The 13,484-nt window shown below is 37.4% G+C and overlaps 1 protein-coding gene across 4 annotated transcripts in view; it reads left to right on the top strand.

Moving 5' to 3' along the window:
- Fam13a (family with sequence similarity 13 member A) overlaps window positions 1-13,484 on the top strand; it is a 312,174-nt gene that overhangs the window by 8,792 nt on the left and 289,898 nt on the right. Inside the window, exon 1 of one of the 4 annotated variants that reach the window (XM_010610491.3) lies at window positions 6,918-7,136. The exons of the other annotated variants lie outside the window; for them this stretch is intronic. Coding sequence (XP_010608793.1) covers window positions 7,110-7,136 — 27 coding nt within the window. The 5' untranslated portion in view covers window positions 6,918-7,109. Of the gene's footprint in view, window positions 1-6,917; window positions 7,137-13,484 lie in introns of those variants that run through there. 4 annotated transcript variants of the gene reach the window in all.

Genomic DNA, 13,484 nt, shown 5'->3' with positions numbered 1-13,484 from the left:
TTCTTTGTCTGAGAAATGTCTGTTCATTTCAGATGCCCATTTTTGAATTGGGTCTTTATATTTGGGGGGGCTGATTGTTTTGAGTTCTTTATATATTCTAGATAATAGTCCTTTGTCTGAGGAGCAGCTGGTAAAAATTTTTTCCCACATTGTAGTTTGTCTTTTAGTTCTGTTGATGGTTTCTTTTGCAGTGCAGAAGCTTTTTAATAAGATGAGATCCCACTTTTTGATTCTTTCTGCTAGTTCCCGTGCTACTGAGGATTTGTTCATAAAGTCTTTTCCTATGCCAATGTCTTCCAGAGTTCTGCCTAACTTATCCTGCAGCAAGTTTAGTGTTTCTTTTTTAATAGTTATATCTTTAATCCACTTGGATTTTAATTTAATGCATGGTGAAAGATAAGGGTCTAGTTTTAATCTTTGGCAGGCTGAAATCCAGTTTTATTTGATTTTTTTTTGTTAGTTTCATTTTTGTTTTTTCCTTTTCCTTTGGCTCATTGATTCTTTGTACATTTTTTAGTCTCTATTTCATTAATTTTTCCTCTGATCTTTATAATTTCCTTCCTTGTACAAGCTCTGGGCTTGGATTATTTTTGTTTTTCTGAGACCTTGATATGCATCATTAGGTTATTTATTTGGACTTATTCTATTTTTCTGATGTAGACATTCACAGCTGTAAACTTCTCTTGTAGGACTGCTTTCATGGCGTTCTGTGACACTGGCATTATCATTTAATTCTAGGAACTGTCTTATTTCTTCCTTAACTTCCTCTGTGATCCATTGATTATTCAATAGTGTGTTGTTTAATTTCTATATGTTTGCATAGTTTTGTGGTTTCTTTTGATAATGATTTGTCATTTCATGGGATTGTGATTTGTTAAAATGTATGGTAAAATTTTGCTGCATGTGCATTTGCTTGGGCATTCTTTATTCACTAGTATGTGGTCTGTTTTGGGAGAAAATATCATGTGTAGCCAAAAAGAATGTATTGGGTTGTTTTGGGTAGAACACTATATATACAGTGACTTCAGTTCACAAACTTAATTTGTTCCACGATTCTGGAAAAGTTGGTCACATTTGTATCATGAGTGAAAGATGGCCACGGTTGTGTTTGTCACCCAATGTGGAGCTCCCAAACAGAAACAAAATTTTGCCAGACACTTGCTTGAGAACCAGATTTTTCCCAAGGAAAACTGTCTGTGAACTGAAGTACCACTGTATCTGCTAACTCCATTTATTTGGTTGAGCTCTGATATTTATTCCTGATATTTGTTTAGTTGACCTACAGTATTTGTGATAGTGGACTGTTGAGAGCCCCTCCATAATTGTATTGATGTTTATCTGATCTTTTATGCCCATTAGAGTTTGTTTTATGAAGTTGTATGCACTGTGGTTTGGTTAAACAATAGGATTTAAATAATAGCCCATGGATTGGAGTATCTAAACTATAAATTGTGTCAAAGAATCATGAGATCAGTTCAGGTGTTATGGTACACACCTGTGATTCCTAGTCTGTAATGCTTAGGCAGGAAGATCAGAGGTTTGAGCCCAGCCCAGGCAGTTTAGAGCCTTAAAGAGACCTTGTCTCTAAATAAAAAACAAAAAGGGCTGGCTATGCAGTTCAAAATGAAGGCGCTGGGTTCAATCCCCAGCACTTAAAAAAAATGATGAGACCAATATTTAGTATCTGTAATGAGACAAAGCTGAATGATGGCTGTGCTTGTTTGACACTCAGAGACAGGTTTATCAGAATGAGCCATCTTATATTAGCCAGACTGAGGAGTGGAATTCCAAAGCAATTTACTAAGATAAGTTTCCAATTGATTGTGTAAATTTAAAATTAGTTATGTTGACTATTTCATTTTCAGGGCTATGGAATAACTTCTTCCCAGGAAGATGTATGTTTGTTTTGAGTTTTTTCCACAGGCAGAATGAGAATGCATCTAGAATTTAGAATAAGACATTGGATCATCAGATGATAAACTGATCTATTTCAGAGAAGTCTTTCAGAAAATAATCAGAGAAGGGTAAGAATGGGCGCATCCTCAGGCACTGGGGCAGTGTAAACACAATAGATTAACAAACCCAAGACCTATTTACTGCTATTTTCCACAGAGTTAAAACATATTTATATATGTATATGAAGGCCCTCCTGGCCAGTAATGTTAAATAGCATAGAGCAGGGATTATCTTTGAAATGTAGTAAATATTTTCAGCCTGTGAGCCATAGTTTCAGTCTTTGTGGCAGCTGCTCAGCTGTCCCACTGTAGGTACCAAAGCATCCCTACACATATGTGAACAAGCAGGTATGCCCAGATTTGGTCTAAGATAGCTGGATTTGGCTCCCAGGCTGGAGTTGACTGACCTCAGGCATAAAAGCAGTAAACTCTCAGGTACATCTCCCTTCAAGGATTAAAAAACCAAAGTCTACTTTATACCCTCTGACTGGTCAAAGGGGTTTACATAAATTTTAAATAGTTGCTGACTGAATGACTTCTGATATTCTGTCAGTAGGATGGCATGGATTCTGGACCAGACTGGTATGGAGTTAAAGCTGGGGTAGAAAATAGTTGACTTATAGGGAACAGCCCTAGTTGCCCGTTTCCAGTGGCTTCAGGTGGTCTGTGCTGTAGCAGCTGCCTCACCCCGACCCCGTAAGATCTTCTCAACCTACTGCATGGCTGAGAGAGTATTGTGTAGGTTACTATGCTCCTGAAATTTCTTCTTTCTATTCCAGCCAAGGAGATTTTTATCCTTTGACGACCAGTAGCTCTGCTAGCTGAGATAGACAGCTTGAGTTTAAAACATTTTTGGCTTTTTCGGAGACTACAGGATAACCTGGCCCCTTTAGTTTCCTCAGTCAAGATATATTCTCCAGTTTCCTGGGCCAGAGGTGGTTGAAGTGACAGCATTGGAGGGGCCTGACCTTCAGTTGTGAAGGTCACCTTGACTTATTTCTACAGGGTGCCCAGGGCTTTCTGAAGATAGGACATTCTTTGTCCTACCATGGTATTTTTGCACAATTCAAAAAAGCACCTTTAAACAATTCCTCTGTCCTTTCTGGGGCAAAAATAATGCTCAATATTTTATATCAATATACCTCTTGGCTGTAGCTTATATATCTTAATAGTCTTTGCAAATCAGTGTTTAGCATTAGATGTACATCCTATATTTATATGTATGTAAAGAGAACTTTCTGAATCTAATACTTTGCATTCATTTGGGGGGTAGGAAACAATATTTTAAATGCTAATTTCATATATATCCCATGGAGAAATATTGAAGTGCAGTGTCTTTTAGTGCTACTTCTTAAAGAGTTATACAGAATTTCATTTTGTAAATGACATCTAGTCATCACAGGGAAGAATAAGGATAAAACTATAAGCACAGGACTAATTTTACTTTATAATAGTAAAGAAGTTAGAAAAAATCTTAGGACTAGCTTTTTAACAATACTATCTCATCTTTATGTAATAATAGCCATGATATAAATAAGATATATGTATTCCTATTAGAAATGATGACAGGGCATGTAATTGTTTGGTGCTGTGATTTGTTCCTACCCATAGACTACTTATAGAAGCAAGTGTATGTTTTGTTTTGTTTTTTTGTCTCTCTCTCTCCCTTATATCAACCAACTCTCCAATACCATCTGGGTATCATACATTCAGTTCGGTTCTGACAACACATGGAGTTTATGTCATGTCCCACAAATTAAGGGCTCAGTCCCATAAAGCACCAGTCCCAAGTCCTGGGCCTCCTGTACTTCTGAACAAACAGCTGTAAGAATCAAGGTTCCCACTACCCCATCCTTGAATTTAATAATTTGCTAGAATGACTCACATAAGAAAACAGCTTACTTACAGTTACTGATTTGTATTTTTGTTGGTCAGTTTTTTGTCACTGTGGCAAAATACCTGAGAATAGCAATTTAAAGGAGGAAGGTTTTATATTGGCTCGATTTTCAAAGCTTTCAGTCCATGATCTCTTGGTTCCACTGCTTCTAGGCTTGTGGTAAGGCAGAATATTCTGGCAGTAGCAGCATATGGTAGCCGAGACTGCTCACCTGCTGGCAGTCAGGAAGCCTAGAAGAGGGAAAAAGCCAGAGAGGAAGGGAATGGAGACCAGATATAATCTCCAGGGTCAGACCCCCGTGATCCATTCCCTTCAAGGCCCTACCTTCTGCTTCTCTTACCTCCCAATAAAATCACTAACTTAACCATGTCCAGAAGTCAGAGCCCTCATGATCCATTGGCCATCCAAAAATACTACCTCTGAACTCTGAACACATGAGCATTTGGGGATGTTTTAGATGGAAACCCTGAGAGTTATAAAGGATACAATTCAGGAACAGCCAAATGGAAGAGATTTACCAGGCAGGGCAGGGTTGCTTGGGGATGTGGAGCTTCCAGTCGTCATGTGGCTCTCCTGGTGCCTCTGTGTGCTTGCCAACCTAGGCCTCCAACCCCATTTTTAGGGGTTTTATGGAGGTCACATTATGCAAGTATAATTGATTAAGTCACTGGTCATGGACGATTAATTCAATCTACAGCCTCTCTCCCTTCTCCAGAGGTCAGGGAGGGATCTGAAAGTTACAACACTCTTTAATTATACCTCGAAACTAAGTATCCTGAAACCACCCTATCCTGTATCAGCCCCATCCTCAAAGTATCCTAGAGCCCCAGCCAACAGTCATCTCATTAGCGTACAAAATGTACTGTTATCTCTCCAAAGATTCCAGGGGTCTCAGGATTCTTGTGGTCAGGAATCAGGTTCTGTCACCCCATTACTTAGGGAATTATAAGGGCTTTAGGAGCACGTAAATTAGGTTTCAACTATGTTTTTAAACAAGTACAGAAAATATACCGAAATATACTAGAAGTAGATTTGTGACATGATGTTGATGAATGTCCTCTGTTCCTCTTTCTCCCGCTTTTTTTTCTTTGCTTCTTTATTAGCACATCTGTGTAGGGGAATAAAAAATATTTTTTCCTCACTCATCTCAGGTTCATGGCTGAGGCCTCTATAACCAAAGACAAACTGATAAGAGAGAATAATTTAAATTCATTTAATAAGTTTTGTGTGACATGGAAGCCTTTATAAGGAAACGAAGACCCAAAGAACTCCTTACACCTGCGTATTTTTGTGTTAGGCTGGAGAACTATGATAGGACAAAGGGAGATGATCTGATGATGGTAACCCAGGTAGGTAAATGTAGCAAGGCCCATTTGTTCAGCTCCTTCTCTGGGGCTCAGAGAGACTACACAGTGTTTTATATGGACAAGTAGAAAAGGATGTCCTCCCGGGGGAGGAAGGCATCTCTATGTGACGGTCTCGTGACTTATTTCAGGGAAAGGTCAGGAAATCCAAAGTTCTGTGGCTGCTTCAGAGGCTTGGAAAGCGGTGAAAGATGAGAATGGCCTTCCAGCTCCACAGTTCTCTCAGATCCCTTCAGATTCTAGTATTCAGTATACCAGCTGCCATTTTTGTGGTTGTGTGTCCTGACTCATAATTTACATTTTCCAGTCACAAAGGGTTACTTATTTTTATTCCTCCCACCCCCTACTCTGGTATGCCAGAGAGACAGTACCATGTCTTTCTTACTAGTTTCTGTACAGTAGTGGTACAGCGTCTAACCAGTGATGGTAAAGAATATTGATTGGGTGATTGGGTGGTGGCAGATAATGGACCTATAGGTGGCCTAATATTTAGGGTTTGTTTCTCATGGTGGACTGGTAATACTATAATCAGAAAAGACAATTTTTAAAATATAATAAAGCTCTTATTGTTGATAATATTCTTCAGCACTCATTCCAGTTCTCTGAAGTCAACAGGAAGCATAAATTGGAATCCATGCTAATCTCCCTGTATCATTCCGATTTTAATATATGTGCTGCTGATGTGAGCACTAGAATCCAAATTAAGGAAGTAGAAAAACTATTTTAATAAAGAAAATTGTGTTCATTCCACTTCATTCCTTTTATGAGATTGGGGTTATATCATTCTGGAAGTACAGTCTACACAATGTTTTATATGGACAGGCAGAAATAATGCACTTTATCAAGACTGTGGTTTGCTTTAATGTGATTTGGTATCTGTGGTTGGCTACAAGTACACAAGGAATGTTGCATTTGAAAGGAAGTATTGAAGTGGGAGTAGTTTTCCTTTTTCCGCTCACCCGTTCTCCTGCAGATATTATGCCTCATTGGTACAACTGAAGTCTTGTAAAGTTGGATTAAGTGAAACATTACATGTAAATATTAAGTGTGGTAAATATATATTTTTTTAAATTTTGAGAGGGGAAAAATGGTGATAAACATAAGATAGTCTCCTTCTGGCTTACCTGAAAAGGATATAGAGGGTCTCCATTCAAATATATTTGGAAACTAAAATCTGTCATGTTTTTCTAATGACACCGAATAAGAAATAAAATCAGTGAAAGCTGGGCTACAGGCTAACTTTCCACACTGCTACTCGTGGGCTTACAGTTATGTAGGTCTTAAGTATGTTGTTTATGTCTATCATCAACATATGTAAGATAATTGAAAGTAATCAGACAGTAACAGCTCTATAAAATAGAGCATTTTCATTTAAATAAACAATTCTGATAGGATAAAGGTACAGGGAAAAAAAATGGCAGAATGTTGCTGGTTACTAGGGGGAAAATGAGACGTGCCTGCAGATGTAAATGTTCCAGAATGACGAGTGGTGACAAGGAAGCAAGCCCAGACTTCAGTTTTCTGCTCCGTTAGTCCTGTTAATGAACACTGCCAGTCAGGCGAGCGGAAACATCCTGGCTGAAGGGCCTGTGGGTGCCATCCAGGAGTGGAGTTAGGTTTAAGAGGAGGAAGGCTGTCAGCCACTTCAGACCCGAGTCACGTGACGCATCTGTCTCCCAACACTGAGGCACCGGGATCAAATTTCAACTCTGGGCTGTGAGCATAGCCAGTTGGGCTCAGCCCGGGAGCCCCACTCTCTGAAGGTGTTTGGAGCCACGCTCTTTGCGTCCCGCGGGGTCTTGGGGGCGATGATGACCTTCGAGCCTAAGCACACCCACGCGGCAGAATTGTAGGGTTTCACCTTCTTTTTACTGAGAGTCACTTCCTGCGAGGATGGGGGCAGGCGCGCTGGGCATCTGCGTGAGTACAGGCCTCCTGCTGTCTGCTGGGTCCGCGGGGCGGCGGGGGAGAGGGCCAGAACTGCCCTTCCCTGCGAGGGGAAGGGGAAGATTGGTTGCTTATTAGATTCCAGTCTGCTCAGGTGGAATTTAAGCAGTTTTGGGGGTGGTATCCAGCGTTTTTGTGTACTTTCTTTTCAAAAGTGAAGGGAGATGCATGCTTGAGTTTATACCCAAGTCTGTTAAGTCAGCTTGACTGAACTTAGAACATTGTCCGATGTGTTGGGCTTCATTGTTTTTAAAGAGTTAAATCTGAATGAACGTTTAATCAAAGTTGGGAAACTCTTCTGGCTGCCTTGAGAAAGAATTAGAATAGCCATCAGTGCATTGCCTCAGATTATACCCATGACATTTTTTCACATTCCTGTTTTTCTTTAGAAATTCAGGAATTCGCGTTTCAGAATGGTTGCTGATAGTGATGTTGAAGAGCTTGGTTGATAAGTGTTGGTGAATCTTTAACTGTGGAAACTTGGTTGTAGTATCAGTAAGCAATACCATTACAAAATTCACAGGAAAATGTATATTTCTAGGACGAAATTTCATAAATTTCTAAGTAGTTCTGTTGGTGCTTTTATAAATGTGTTAATCGAATATTGTCACTAATTTATAGAATACAGTATTGCAATTTAAATTTTAACATATAGATAATGCACCTGTGTATATAAATCATATTTATATTTCAAGTCAGTATTTTATTCCAAGGGAGCATTTTATTTGTCCCTAAAGGCACTAAGTAAGAAATTTTCTATTCTTTTTAATCACCTTGACTACTCAAAAAAAAAAACACTTTCAGGTCAGGTCCGATTTTTTTTATGTATATAAGTTTCAGAAAGAGCTATAATTTGTTGTAGATTAGGATGGCTTTCTGAAATACCTAGAAATATCTGGGCAACTTTTGAAACATAGATTCAGAATGGTCACTAGATGGTGGAGCAGTACCACAGATTATTTCTTAATACATCTGCTAAGAAAGTGGCTGGCTCAGACGTTTTCAGTGTCCTCTGCTCATCTGCCTTTCTTCCCTTTACCTGCCAGGTTTGTAACATCCAGGAATCCAGGTGGTTATTATTATTTTTTAATCTCTCCAAAGAGTTCCTTTTAAAATCTTATTTATTTATATGTAAAATATGGACTTTAATTATACTGCAATGACATGGCTTCAGGTTTTTCCAACTTTATAAGAGAAACAGTTTAGAAATAAAAATGTAGAGGAAGAGACATTAGATTGACCTGTTTGTCTTGCAAATTTGTTGACTTTCTGATAGGAGCCTTGCTGTTTGTGCTGGGCCACTGATACACTGATCTCTACTTTGACTGAAATGCAGACTGACTGGCCCATGTATGAAACACTACATCTTCACTCACTTTATCTCAAAGCATATACAGAATTTCATGTAAGGTTGACATAAATATCACAGTTTTAGAGATTATTCCCTCTGGTAGATCATAAGCACTCATTAGCTGTTGCTACCATTCAAGAAATGTTTTGCTTTGTTTGTGTTATGCCTTAGTTTTTCTGTAGGAGGAAATGCTTACATTTTCAGAAGGTATGCATAGTGTGTCTGGAAAGCAAAAAACTTTTTCTCAACATCTGTAGCAGAAAGTAAATCAAGTCACATGTTAATACATACACATAAGCTGATGTACTGCTCCTTAGTGTGTGGTTTCTCTGTGTAGACATTATCTTATAAGTAGCAACTGCTCAAATAAATGTCCTGCTGTCCCAGAGAGTCATCCTCCAGACAAATAGTGGAGTACAGATTCTTGTACTGGGTGTATCTGTGTGTAAGTGCATGCTAGAGATTCTTGAAGTGGAACACATTTTATGTCCACTGATTAACATGTTTTCTCTCCCTCTGTCCTTTTATGTAACTTTTCTTATATTGTTTATATCATGGAATTTTGCTGTGAGCAGTACTGTAGTGGGCTTTCAAATATAAATATACTTCTTACATAACCAGTCATCTGTACAAGGAACATTTAGCTGCTTTACTGTAACAAATCTGCTTTTCCTCAGTAAACCACCCACCCTTAGGCAGAATGGATTATACTTGACAATGTTTGCTCTGGCTCTTCTAGTCTTAAAAGTCATTTTGGGTTGAGTCTGGTTCTTTTTGGTGAATCCTAAGCTTTGAGTTTCTTACCCATCCTGCTGTCTATCCCATGTGGTGTGTGGCAACTTAAAAGGGCAGTAGGTAGAGAGAAATAGTTTACGTTTTCTTGTAGGTAGAGAAGGAGGGGAGCTAGTTTGCAAGTGTGTAGGTTCTTCTGCTCTGGTTGCTCTGATTTGTAGATGAGTCCAGGATTCAAATCTGTAACCGGTAGATGTGCGGATTCTCTTGGAATTAACAGGGCTCAATAGCATACCCATATGATTTTAGCTCCACTTGTTTCTGGCACTGGCAATCCCAAGGGTATACCAGGCCTGGTAGCCTTTCACTTTAACTTGGGGACCATGTTCCTATAGCATTAACCACTTGGTACTTTTAGCTACCTTCCACATATCCCACAGTACATTCAGGGACTTAAAGTCGTGGAACAGAAAATCTCATGTACAGAATGAAAATGTTCCAATTATAGGATTGATTGAATCAACTTAAAAAATAGCAAGAAGCAAAGAGGAAAGGATAGAGTGAGTTTAAGCTAGAGAAGGTTTAAATGGAAGGAAAAGACCATACTACTGTATCCTGTGTTACTTAATGTGTTTATATCTGGTCCCTGTTTAGCCTTCTCTGCGACATTAGGCTTCTCTTGTCACAGTGTGCTTGAGGACCAGTACTAAGTGTGAGCATGTTAGAGGCATTAATTATATTCACAATTTTTAAAAAATCGACTTTATTGGTACATTTTAGATATACACAATGATAACATTCATCATAGGGAATTTGTACTTGTACATGATGTAACTTAATTCATTTTTCCCCATTCTCTTCCCATCAATGCCTCTTCCTCTCCTTCTTTATAGAAGCTTTGTTTCCATTTTTTCCTTTTTTCTTTTCCTTCTTATTGCCCCTCCCATTCCCCTTCCCATTTGAACAATTTCTTCCTATTTCACAATACCTATTGTATATATTGGTCTTTATTTACTGTTTTGGTTTCTCACCCCAGAGAAACAATGTGATAGTTAAACAGATGTGTCCAGTTTATTTCACTTAGGAGCACCTCAGGGTGTATCCATTTACTTAACAATGTTTCATGTTTATCCTTCTTTATGTCAGAGTAGTACTCCATTGTGTAAAAAAAATCACATCTTCTTTATCCACTCATCAGTTGATGGGCATTTGCACTGTTTCCAAAACTTAGCTATTACAAAATGTGCTGCTATAAATGTGGATGTGCATATATCACAGTGGTATGTTGCTTTTAATTCTTTCAGAAAGATACCAACCAAGAAGAGGAATACCTGGTTCAAATGGAACTTCTAGCTGTAGTTTTTTGAGAAATCTCCACACTGATTTCCACAGTGGCTGCACTAGTCTAAGATGCCACCAACAGAGGAGAAAGGTTCCTCTTTCCCCACATCCTTGCCAGTATTTGTTATTGGCTGATTTCTTGACAACAGACATTCTTTCTGGAAGAGATGGAACCTTGGTGTTGTTTTAATTGGCATCTCTCAAATGACCAGGGATGTTGAACATTTTTTCATATATTTGCCATTTGTACTTCTTTGTCTGAGAAGTATCTTACTCATTTCAGATGCCCATTTTTGGATTGGGGTATTAAATTTGGAGGGTCTTATTTCTATGAGTTCTTTATATATTCTGGGTATTATTTTTTTGTCTGATGAACAACTGGCAAAAAATTTATTCCCACTCTGTGGGCTGTCTCTTCACTCTGGTGGTGGTTTCTTTTGCTGTACAAAAGCTCTTTAATAAAGTGAGATCCCATTTGTTGATTCTTTGTATTATGTTCTGTGCAATCAGGGTTTGTTCATAAAGTCTGCCTATTCCAATGTCTTCAAGATTTCTAACTATTGTATCTTTCAGTAAATTTAGTGTTTCTGTCTTAATATTTAGATCTTTCATCCATTTTATTGTAGTTTAGTGCCTGGTGAGAGATATGGTTTGAGGTTTAATCTTCAGCATGTGGAGAACCAGTTTTTCCAGTGAAGGAGCATGGCCCTTTTGTCAAAAATAAGGTGGCTAAATATGTTTGGAGTTGTTTCTGCATCTTCTAATCTGTTCCACTGCTTTTGGGGTCTTTTTTTTTGCCAGTACCATGCTGTTTTTATCATGGTGGCTTTGTGGTATAATTTCAAGTCATGGATTGTGAAGGTCTTTGTTATTCTAGGTCTCTTCTAGTTCCAAATGAATATTAGAATTCTTTCCCGTAATTCTTTGAGGTATGCTATTGGCATTTTGATTGGAATTGCATTAAATCTGTATAATAATTTTGGAAGTATTTGCATTTTCAGTATATTGTTTCTTCCTACCCAAGAAAAAGGAATATCTTTCCATTTTTCTGATATCCCCTTCCATCTTCTTTTTCAGAGTACTATAGTTTTCAATATAAAGGTCTTTTACTTCCTGTGTAGATTGATTCTTAACTATTTCATTTTTTAATGCAATTGTGGAAAGTGTGGTTCACTGATTTCTCTCAGTGAGTTATTTCTGTAAAGGAATGTTGTTATTTTTTGAATATTGTTTTTATTTTTTGACATTCAGCTACCCTACTGAATTTGGTTACTAAATTTAGAAGTCTTTTAGTGGAGTTTTGGGGGTCTTCTATAAAGAGTATCATATCATCAGCCAAGAATGATAATTTAACTTCTTCCTTTCTTATCCTTATTCCTTTTACTTCTTTCTCTTGTCTAATTGTATTGGCTAATATTTCCAGAACTATATTGAATAAGAGTGGTGGTACTAGGCACTCTAGTCTGTTCCTGATTTTAAAGTGAAAGCCTTTCATTTTTGACCATTTAGTGTAAAGTTGGCTGCTGCTTTGTCATAGATGCCTGTAAGAGACTGAGATAAAGACCATCTAATCCCATTTTCTATAGGGTTTTTATCATGAATGGGTGCTGGATCTTGTTGAATGCTTTTTCTGTGTCTATAGAGATAATAATATGGTTTTTGTCCTTGGCTTTGTTAATACAGTGTATTACACATTGATTTGCATATGTCGAGCCATCCCTGCATCCCGTAGATGAATCTTCCTTGGTCATAGTATATAAACTTGATGATTTGCTGCATTCGGTTTGCCAGTATCTTACTGAGGATTTTTGTGTTTATTAGGAAGATTGGCCTGTAGTTTTCTTTTTTTGGTTGGATCCTTCTCTGGTTTTGATATCAGGATAATACTTGCTTTCAGGAATGAGATTGAGAGTATTGTTTCTCTTTCAATTTTATTAAAGAATTTGAAGAGTAGTGGCATTAGATCTTCTCTCAGTTTCTTGTAGAATTCAGCAGTGAATCTATGAGGACTTGGGCTTTTCTTTATTGGTAGGTTTTTAATTACATCTTCAATTTCATTGACTGATATTGGGTTATTTAGAATTTTTATATCTTCATGCAGCTTTGGTAGTTCATATGTATATAGAAATTTGTCCACTTCTTCTGTGTTTTTTTCTTACTAGAATAAAGTTTCTCAAAAGTAGGTATTGATGATTTTTCTGGATTTCACCCTTTTATTTCTAAATGCATGAATTCGAGTCTCTTCTTTTTTAAATAAGGTTGATTAAGAGTAATTTTTCAAAGAACCAACTCTTTGATTCATTGATTCTTTATTTTGTTTTCTTAGACTCAGTTGCATTAATTTCTGCTCTAATCTTTATAATTTCCTTCCTTTTATGAGCTTTGAGCTTGACTTGCTGTTCTTTTTCATGTATTTTTCAATATTAAGTCAAATTTTTTCAATATTAAGTTGCTTATTTGATGACATTCTGTTTTTCTGATATGGGAATTCACTGCTATGAATTTCCTTTGTAGGACTGCTTTCATTACATCCTATAAGTTCCAGTATGTTGTATTCGTATTATAATTTAATTGTAGAAACTTTCTAATTTCTTCTTTAATTTAATCTTTGACCATTGGTTGTTCAAGAGGACATTATTCAATTTCCATGTATTTATGAAGTTTTTGTGGCTTCTTTTGCTATTGATTTCCAGTTTCTTTGAAGAAAGATCTGATTAATATGCACAGGATAATTTCAGTTCCTTTGCATTTACTTAAGCATGTTCTGTGAGCTAGTATGTGGTCTATTTTGGAGAATGTTCTGAGTGCAGCTTAGAAGAATGTGTATTCTGATGTTGTGGAGTGGAACATTCTGTAGACATCTACTAAGTCCATGTGTTCAAAGGTTTGGTTCAGTT

Source organism: Fukomys damarensis, unplaced genomic scaffold (assembly GCF_012274545.1).
Source record: "Fukomys damarensis isolate Sample0158 unplaced genomic scaffold, DMR_v1.0_HiC HiC_scaffold_32, whole genome shotgun sequence".
Classification (NCBI taxonomy): Eukaryota; Metazoa; Chordata; class Mammalia; order Rodentia; family Bathyergidae; genus Fukomys; species Fukomys damarensis.
The sequence above is the reverse complement of the archived record's forward strand: the minus strand, read 5'-3'. Positions and strand labels throughout refer to the sequence as shown.